The 10,850-nt window shown below is 34.4% G+C and overlaps 1 protein-coding gene across 1 annotated transcript; it reads right to left on the bottom strand.

Annotated features, from left to right (window-relative positions):
* Positions 1–2,232: 2,232 nt before the first annotated feature.
* Positions 2,233–3,165, bottom strand: LOC107135068 (olfactory receptor 4C16-like). The gene has a single exon (XM_015477025.1). It carries the CDS (start codon positions 3,163–3,165, stop codon positions 2,233–2,235), a length of 933 nt encoding a protein of 310 aa, XP_015332511.1.
* Positions 3,166–10,850: the final 7,685 nt, after the last annotated feature.

Raw genomic sequence — 10,850 nt, 5'->3', positions numbered from 1 at the left:
ATATATATATATATATATACATACACCAGGGATTGAAATCAGGGGCACTCGACCACTGAGCTACATGCCCAGGCTTATTTTGCATTTTTTAAAATTTAGATGTAGGGTCTCATTGAATTGCTTAGCACATAGCTTTTGTTGAGACTGGCTTTGAACCCATTAGGACACAGATTCTGATCAAGCAAACTGGTGATGTTTTACATTCAGGCTTCTTTACATCTTTATTAAAAACCTAGACTGGTTCAGAGTTAAACCTTTGTCAGGAACAGTGATGACAGTAGATGTGGAGCTCTACATTCCATGAATGTCCAGAAGTCACACTGAAGTGTATCTGGAGAGGTACCTATACTTCAACCTCTACACATCCCTTTTTTTAATATTTTCCTTGTCTTGAAATAAAAGTAGTTTTTAGACATCAGTAAGCAGACACCAGCTAAAACTCTGTCAACTGGAATCTACTACTGTAAGGGAAATAAAAAGGAGACACAGAGGGAAGATGCTGAGACAGAAGAAAATGGCTGCCCATCTAAGTGGCCACATTTATTTATGCCAATTTACATTAGGTTGTTAGTGCCATAACTCCATTATTGTTTATTATATCAGGAAGGTTACTTATTCTGCATTTATATTCTATAGTTACAATGTGCAATGTTAGAAGTTTTGTGTAGCTCTCAAGAAAATACATTGTGTGACCTGACCATTAGGTGGGCAGGTCCAGGAGCACTGGGGCTTGGTGAAACATTGTAATTATCTGGCAAACAAGCTCCTTTATTCCCAGGAATTATGTGCCTAAGATCAATGTGGAGGCTGATAGACTCTAGCACAGAGCCTCCTCATACAGGGCATTGCCACAGCAGCTAGACATTGCACATGTATTAGTTATCTTACTAGTTCCTAGGAGAAACTACAGAACATTCTAAGTGTGGGAAACAGGGTGCCTGCTACCCCCAGGAGTTGGTTCATAAGAGAAATGTTTTCTTGTATATTTCCATGATCAGAATCTTTATATATTACTGTGCAAACTTTACAAGAGCAGAATTAAAGTGTAAATTCTGTGCTTAATAATGAACCTTTTGAAACAGATTTTACCTTGAAATTCACAGAATCTGAGGAAAAAAAAAAAACTGATGTACACATGTCCCTATAGCTCATGGTGGAATCCACAGTTTCCCACATGGTGGAATCCACAGCTTTCCATTCCCATACAGAGAAACAGATGATAACTTTCTTACATCAAAACATTCTTAAGTTCCTGGTACAGTAAAATTGATTAAACTAATACTCTTAATATAATTTAGTAATATATAAATGGAAATGCAAGTCCAATATAAACAAAAATGCACATATTTAATTTTCTGTATGGGTAAAACTACAAATGAGAAAACAATTTGAAAGCTGAAACAACATTAGTTATCATGCAATTGTGAAAGGTGATAGTTGGTGGATAGTGACAGAGAGTAATGTCCATCTCCACTGCAGAAACATGCCTTTGAATCCAGTATCCTTCTGTGCTTGAGTCCTCTCTGTTGATTGTGTTGGAAATTCCTTAACACAGTATTTTTATTGTAATATATATATATATATATATATATATATATATATATATATATTCCAATGGGAGTCATCCTAAGATTAAAAAAGGTTGTCTCAGGAAAATGTATTTTCTCGAGATGTTCTGTAATTATTCCAGCAGTAAATACATAGTAATGATTTAGAGTATTATCACAAGAATCGAGACCAACTACATGCATGAGCACACACACACACACACAGACCCACAAATAAAAATAATGAAATCTTGTACATTCATCTGAATCAAGAAAAACAAACAAATTGAAGGTTCCTAATGAAACATGATGAGAAAACAATGTCTAAGAAAGGCAAATCATTTGGAAGAGGGAAATGACAGGCTCTGGATGCAGATTGGTAACTGTTAGTAGAAAACATGAGAAGTCAACATGAGGAAGGGCAGGAAAACACTGGCTTGAACCACAAGTGTCACTTCATTGCCAGAGAGATGGAGACACTCAGCAGGAAAAGCAACAAGAGCCTTACACAAATATTAGTACCTACTGCTGTGTCTCTTCCTCCAAATAAAAACAGCTCCTTCTCAAGCAGTGTATAGCTCATAATGCCTATTTTTCTGAAGGAACTACATGCACAACAAGAAAGTAATATTTCATATTGACTTCTAAGTCAATATAAAAGTGAAGAAAGGATTCAAATCTTTATTCATCTCCTGTCATCAGAGACCAATTTCTTGCTCCACAACTTCCTCATTGCATTTTTCACTTCGGCATTCCTCAGTGTGTAAATCAGAGGGTTGAGCAAAGGTGTTCCGATGGTGTAAAACACAGCTATCATCTTATCCATGGGGAAGGTGGTTGCAGGCCGTGTGTATATAAATACGCAAGGTCCAAAGAACAAGATGACCACGATGATGTGGGAGATGCAGGTGGACAGGGCCTTTGTCCTCCCTTCTGCACTGTGGTGTCTCAGTGAATGCAAGATGATGACATAGGAGAACATGAGCACAACAAAACTCACTGTACAAATGGCCCCACTGTTGGACACCAGGAGGAGGTTGGTCATATATGTGTCTGTACAGGCGAGCTTCAACAAGGGTTCCAAGTCACAGAAGTAGTGATCAATTTCATTGGGACCACAGAAAGGCAAACGCAAAGCAAGAAAAATCTGAGCTGAAGAATGCACACAGGACCCCACCCAGGCCACAGCCACCAACACACTGCAGACCCGGCGGCTCATGATGGTCATGTAGTGCAGGGGCTTACAGATGGCCACATAGCGGTCAACGGCCATGAGGATGAGGATGAAGATCTCCAGGCAGCCAAAGTAATGACATGAAAAAACTTGGATTATACACTCACTGAAAGAAATAGTGGTCCTTATGGAAAGGGCATCCACCATCACTCTAGGGGCTATGGAAGTAGACAAGCAGGTGTCAGATAAGGATAAATAGAAAAGGAAGAAGTACATTGGACTGCCAAGTGCCCGACTAGTCTTGATGGTGATAATAATTAGCAAGTTACCCATCAATGTCCCCAAGTAGAAAAAGGAAAAAATTACAAACACTATTTTCTTCCTAACAGGGTCCTGTGTCAAACCAAGCAGAATGAACTCTGTCACATTATTGTTCAGGTGCATGATTTCATGAGTGAAGAAAAGGGGAGAGTACGAGATGGTTTTCCTGTGAAAATAAAGGTATTAATTTATCTTGTGCCAAATAATGTTATGGAATATCTTAAGTAAAAATAAATGTTCTTCATCAGAGACATTCTAATTGTGTTTTATTAAAATGTTACCTCAACACTTTATTCTTCAAATTTCAATGAGTACTTCATAAGGTCTATATTGGTCTGAAACAATCTTATTAGTGTAATAAATTCCTACAGTATTCTCCAAACATAAGCCCTTCTTAGCTTTTTTGTGACCATTTCTTCCTATATGGTGAATGGAAAACTAAGACATACAAGTCTTTTAAATATTTCTTTATTTTTTCATGTTTAATAAATCTTGAGGGCTCATGGTGTATTATTTACATTTAAGATATGTAGATATAAAGTCACTCAATCTCTATTACATAAAATGTCTTATCTATACTTATATTTATACATGATACATGAATTATATACATTGATACAAATGTTTTTGAAAACGTATAAAATGCTATATTTTGTTCCATGAATGGCTTTGTGAAGAGAGGAATAAGAAACAATGATAATCTCTAAATAATCTGCTGGTATCTTGTAATTCCTTGATAACATTTTGCATGTGACATACACTAATGGAAAAAATTAATGTTTTTACATAATTTTACATAGCAATATCTCACACCAATGTTCCAATTTCTAGACATCTTCTCATTCTGAAAAATACTCCATAGAGTATTCTGAGTCTCTGAGATTACATTAAAATGAAGGGGCTACATTATACCGTTCAGTAGTTCATCTTTTTATAATTTCAAGTACTTAGCTTATGATCCAGGGTAATTTGGAGGAATATCATGAGGAAGCCGTATAAGACTAGATCAAGCTTGTAATTTCCTATGATTTTTATTATCCAAATGTATGAAAATCCCACATTCTCAGGACAGAGCAAAGATTCAGAAGGGGAGAGTAGATGGAGTTTCACGGAGGGTGATAGTGAAATAAATATTAAATGATATTATTTTGTTCAATTTATTTTCTGTCCTGGGAAAATTTGTGATCATATTCAACTTTGAAAGGCTGTTTCTTCAATTAATATTTTATTTTATTTTATTTTTTTGAATGGTGAAACATGTCATCATAGGCTACATTTTTTTCTAGATCATTCTTGTCAGGATGACATTATCACAAAGGATCCTGTATAGAATTAAACCTATAAAATGAAACATGCTGTATTTAACACATTATGGAATATTTGCCTGTCCAACTGTGATCTTCCCACTCCTGTTCATACTGTCAATACATTGTGTTTTAGAGCCATTAGCCAGTCTAAGCACAGAACCTCATAATTATAGGAGATACTGAGTCCTACTCGTATGTGTATTTCCCCTTTTCTATAGTAAATACTTTTTCTCCTCAATTGGTTTGAAAGGTATCATTGTTCCTTGAAAATAAAAATATTTAAGGAAATGTCTAGTTAAGCCATTCACTTTATGGTGTCAAGAACAGAAACAAAATTAATTCTCTTTGAAATGTGTGATCTTTATCAAAAATCTCAAATTGCAAGGAAAATGAGTCTTGACATCTTAAGCATGACACCAGATCATTCTCCTTTATTCATTTAAAAGAACCATCCATCATGAAATAATTGTACTCAAATATGTGATGGTCATTTGAATTACACATGAAAATAGAATATACTATGACATAATTACAAAAGCATGTAATATAATTTGTTCTAATGCATCCGTCCCCTCTTCCTCCCACCCCCTCTTCCCTTCTCTACTCTTACTGATCTTTCTGTTATTTACTTATAGTCAGATTGGTTTTATATAAGTTGGGGAATTAGGTCCATGTTCTGAAATAAACTATGTGTGATCAGCATTCCCACCATGCTACATATAAGACACTGAAAGTCTGCCCCCATGGAAATGGTCCCCTTAAGCATTTCTTAGGGAAAAAAAAAAAAAAAGAAGCCTTGGCCTTTAAGGTACAGAAAAATAATCTTTACATTTTTTTACACTCCAGCTGCTAATTCAAGGTTTTGTGCATTTCTATGTGTATGTGTGTGTCTTTTTTTCCAGAGGAGTGCTAACACCTTTCATCAGATTCCCAAATGAATGGAATAAAAATATAGGTTACAATGTCTAAAGGCAAGAGAGTCTAGTATTGTGTAGCACATCTTCTGATAATTACCACATGGACCTCAACATTTCAAACAAGATGAGGCAAATTAGGATGGGTACACTGGTCAAAGCAATAGTAAAATCACAACTTGTTGGTGTTGTAGGCAATGGAGATGAGCTGAAAGAAAAGCAACCAAGACAAAGTGGAGACTAGATGAGGGTGGGATAGAGTGACAGGTGGGTCCTGCAATGTTCTTAAGTTGCCTTACAAAACCATCAGTAAGAAACAGTGCTTTCTGTAAGGAGGCTCTCTTAAAGGAGCAACCCGTTCTCAAGTCAATTACACTAGACTTCTGTCTTTGGAGGAATCCCTCTCACTTTGTTTCTTTGTGGAATTTACCTTATCCTGGGAACATTAACTGGCAGTCCCAATTCCTTTACCCTGAAAAGCTAGAAATGTGATATAATGGACCCTCTTTGTGCTTCTCACTGAGCCTTATGATTCCTGCTGTCCACCAGAGATACCCTGGTAAATAGCCTGGTCTAAAAACCAAAACATTGTCATGGAGTCCATAATTACTGCTTATGATTTCTATATCCTGTTTCCCCAACTCTCCTGAAATTAATATTTAATTGTTATTCTTCCTTGACAGAAAGAAGGAACATTGTGGAACACTAAAGACACAAATGGACAGATAGTGAAAGAGAAGATTGGAAATGAACAGATATTTAGTAAAAGGTGATATTTATATCCAAAATAATTTCAGTAACACCCCTACCCATGTTAACTTTCATCTTCATTATATAATGTCATAATGAAGTTTTTAGCCTCCTCATTTTCATGTTTGATCTAAATTTTATTTGAGAAATAATTATTCAGCTTCTTAAACTAAATATCAGGTGTATATTAATAGCAAGTTACATTTTATATCATTTTAGAAACAAGTAAAATTAGTAATTCTATGCTGTAAAATTTATTACTCTACTCACATGTGTCACTTGGAGATATAAAAGTTGGCATTCTCTAGAAGTTTTGACAAGGTCATTATTCTCTACTATCCTTTTCTCTATTTTTAATTAGACACAATCTATATTTCTGGTATCCATGGCTGTCGGTGAGACTTATCTTTCCATTCAACTTCTGTTAAAATTGTTGGAACTTTTCCAAACTCTGCATCTCAATAAGGGGTACAAAATGTAAAGACAGAAACTCTCCTTCTCTTCCCATGTAACAAGGACAGCTTTTCACATACCTGGGCTCACAAAGTATTTGTTGAGTTCAAAAGTTTGCTTTATTCCAAATATTATATTTCACTCCATTTATTTTCTGTAACAACAATAAACCTTTAAAACATTGTATTATTTATTATCCTTTCCATTCACAGAGGATATGAGAGTGATCAGTGCACAAGAAATCTATTAAAATACATTGCATTAATCTGCAATGATTCATCTGTAAGCTAACAAATATAGAAATAATCTCTCCCTTACCTGTTAAGGCATTGTGCATTTGCCTTATCTGTTCATCCCTTTTCAATAGTGGCTTTTCCCAAGGATTATGAAAGAAATGTTCTCTCCGACCTCTCATGGGAATATTTTAACACTTAAGGTTGAAAGCTATCATCACCTTAGCACTATTCGCTAAAGATTCTCTTTTTCTGCTAATCAGAAATATCCCAAAGGTAATACATTTAACTTTTTTTCTATTTAGCCTATAAGAATATCAAGCCAACCCTCCTCATACACAGCAACCAGGTGGAAACAAGGATGAGAAGGTGTCAGCTTCCTCAGGCATCTGGGAGGCACAGGGAAAAAGAAGAAAAGTATAAATGGGTGATGGAGGGAGCGAAGAGCACAGAAAAAATATAGAAGAGTGCCATTGCTACAGAGATATTTGGTCACTAACAAATGACTGCCCCAAGTTGCCTTTCCCTGTGTTATGAAACAAACTACACTAGCTCTGTAGTGCCCTTGTAAAGTTTTGTTTTTCTTTTCTTTTTTTTTTTTTTGTTGTTGTTGTTTTGGTTTTAGCTTTTTTTTTTTATTAAAAAAATCATGTCAATTCACTTTTTAGAATGCAATTTGCTCCATTTCTGTCCCCAGTACTTCCTTTTCCCCTATACTTATAAGCCTAGGTATCTAAAGCTCAGTCACACACAAATATTGACTGATATGATCAATGACTAGCAAATACTTTTTGCATAAAGACTAGAAATGAGCAAATAACTTGTATTTTTTTCTCAGAATCTTAGAAAGTTCTATATACTCTACACACTTATTGAGGTTAGGGCTAGTGATTTTTGTTTTTCACTATATCTACCATGGTTAAATATAACAAAAAATAGGGCTAGAGTGTAACTCAGAGGTAGAATACTTGCCTAGCATGTGTGAGGCCCTGCGTTCTATTACCAACACTGAAAATAAAGTGTGTGTGTGTGTGTGTGTGTGTGTGTGTGAACAGACATGCTTATAAATACATGGTATGCAGTTAATTGTTAAGTGAATAAACAAATAAAATAAATAAATTGGAAGAGACTTTGAGTCATATTTTATAATTACTTTTTTTCAGATAAATTAACTATGTGATTCTACTTGAAATAAGTAGAAGATTTTACTCTAGACCACTTATTTAGAAGTACAGCAGACATAGGTCAGATCAGGTGTTGGGACACATCAAATACTTTTTCAAACTTCCTTTCCATCTGTGGTTTAACACAATCAATAGCCCTTAGGAAATATCAAATGGGACATTGAACAGATCAGGATGTACCCAGAATAGGGTGCAATTCTTTTCCTGATATAATGTGGAAACCAGTATCAATAAAGGTAGCATTCAACCTTTGGTGGACATTTGACCTTTGATGCCCAATATTTAAACATTTCTATGGATGTGTCTGTGTCATAGAGCAAAATAGAGCTTGTGAAAACTATCTTAAGCTCTGATTATATCTGACATGAGTCTGATTGTCATCTTTGACTAACTGAATCCTGATTTTCCTTCAAGTAACCACAGCTCTTCCGTGTTTTGATATATAAGATTTGGGCATGGTAATTTTCCAAATGTAAAAATATGGAAATTGCCTGTTTGATCAGAAAACGTGTTCCTTAGATTTAATGATTGGGTCATGTATCTGTTGGCAAACAAATGCAAAGTAATTTTTTTTTTCTTCAAATCACTGAAAGTGTAGGGATTCTGACCATGGAAATATACAGGGAAGGGTTCCTCTGGCAAGCAAACTGGCAGTCTGTTTCCCACCCTTAGAATGTCCTTCAGTCTCTCCTAGGAACTAGGAAGATAACTAATACATGTGCTATATCTAGCTGCTGTGGCAATGTCACTAAAGTCTTATCAGCCTCAATCTTGATCTCAGGCACACAGCTCCTGGGAAGAAAGGAATTCCCTTGTTAGACAACCACAATGTTTCACGGAGCCTAGTCCTGTTCACATAATAGTTACTTTATACAATGGACTTTCTTGAGAGCTACATAAAACTCCTAACTTTGCACATTGCAATTTAGAATGTAACTGAGGAATAAGCTGCATAATGTTGCTAAGTCTGCAACCTGCCTAGTAAGACAATGAACAATATGTAATAACAATGCCAAAGACCTAAAGTAACATATTGATATAAATAAAGTTGGCTGGTTGGCCACTTTGCCATTCACCATCTTTCCCGCCTCTGTGTCTTGTCTCTGTGTCTTCATATAACTGAAAATACCATACATTTTTTCGAATAGAATTTCTGAGAGTACAGGGACAGCACTTCTGTCAATCTTACTACAAGTAGGGAGTCAAGAAAGAAGAAAGTCAACTTGGAAATAGAACAGAAGAAACTAGCTCCACTAATACAATCTCAGTTGTAGAATTTATCTATTACCGAAGCATTTGATCATTTCTTTAAAAAATTGCATTTATCTTATTGCTTTATAAATTTATTAAAATGAAATAAAAATCTAACCTATCCATACCAACTTAAATATTAACAATATTTACATCCATTTTTATATTTTCCTTCTTCTGTCCCCATCTCATCTTAAAAGTGATTAATATCATGATTTTTTAAATGTTTCTGGTATCCATGGCTGTCAGTGAGACTTATCTTTCCATTCAACTAATTATCTTGATGCTTAAAAATAAAATGTATTTGCCATATGTGTATATTTTAAGATTTTACTTGCTTTTGAATTTTAAATAACACCATAGTATAAACAGACTTTTAGTAATTCTATTTTTATTAAAAAACAACATACTGAAGTTCTTATTGGTTTTTGAATATAGTTGTTTATTCAATGTCACTGATCTAATTGCTATTTTATATTGAATTATATTATTATTTTAAAATGTGGGTATTTCTTATTCTATCAATGAACATGTGATTCCAATGAACAGTATGTTGTGGATGACTTAGAATATAGGTTGTGGAAGTGCCATTACTTGAATATTTGAAGATTACTTGAATATTTGATCTTGTAAATGTTATAATGTATAGCCACCATGAATCCAGGAAATATAATTTAGCTTATGCGCCAAAAAAGGAAAGAGCTATAATATTTGTGAACTGATTTAACTTCTGTGATACAAAAGTACAGTTATATAGAAAAATGTTCTATTATTTCTTGTCATTGTTTTAAATTAGGAAATAGAAAAATGTGTCATTCATAAAATAACCTGAGCTAATATTTTTCAATGTCAATTTCAAAATGTCAATTCTTAGTCACTTTGTTATATCTTTATTTAAAATAAATTGTCTTGAACACTAAAATTAACTGATATCCTGAAAAAGAAAATATTTTCTTTATTAAATATTGTTAAAACATGTTATCAAGAAATTTAGATAGGATATGCATGTATTAATTAGAAATATATTTATAAAAAATTTCCATTTATCCTTCCATAACTTCATTATAGATGACTTATAGAATTTAGGAGAGGCATAATAATAAAGAAATTCAGATTATTTTATGAAAACTTATAGTTCCTTTTATTTTAAAATAAAGCCTGGACTCAAAACCTATGAAAATAAAATAAGATCTTCTGTTTTTAAAATAATAATGAGATGTATCATCTTTTCTCAGCTCAATAAATAAATGAACTTCCCAAACCCTGAGTCCTAAATGAACCCAACAGCATGTAATGGCAAACTCTGTTGGCAATTACTGTATCCTAAGAAATTCTTGAAAGTGAAGAGCTAAATAAAACTGCTAATAAAACAGATTTGCATTTACAGGATCATCTCTGGGATGGCCTTGGACAACCCAGCATCCCCCACTCTCCAACACACACTTTTTGCTTGCAGTTCTCAGAATAACTGGAATGTGCTGAAATATAACTTGAGCTGAGGACTCATATCTAGATGACCTCAGGTTTGTGGTTTTTTTTTCTTTTTTCTTTTTTTTAATCCTGGGATTTTACTGCCCCTTGCTGGCATCTGGGATTAGCAAGGTCTCTTTAGTTAACTTCTTTCGTGGGTATTCTGTCTCACCAGACCCAGGTAATTTGTAAAAATTGAAGTCAGAGGAACAGTAGACTGATGCATTTGGACTCCTGTTCCCAGTG

This window comes from Marmota marmota, unplaced genomic scaffold (genome assembly GCF_001458135.2).
Source record: "Marmota marmota marmota unplaced genomic scaffold, marMar, whole genome shotgun sequence".
Classification (NCBI taxonomy): domain Eukaryota; kingdom Metazoa; phylum Chordata; class Mammalia; order Rodentia; family Sciuridae; genus Marmota; species Marmota marmota.
This window is presented reverse-complemented; position numbering and strand designations above follow the sequence as displayed.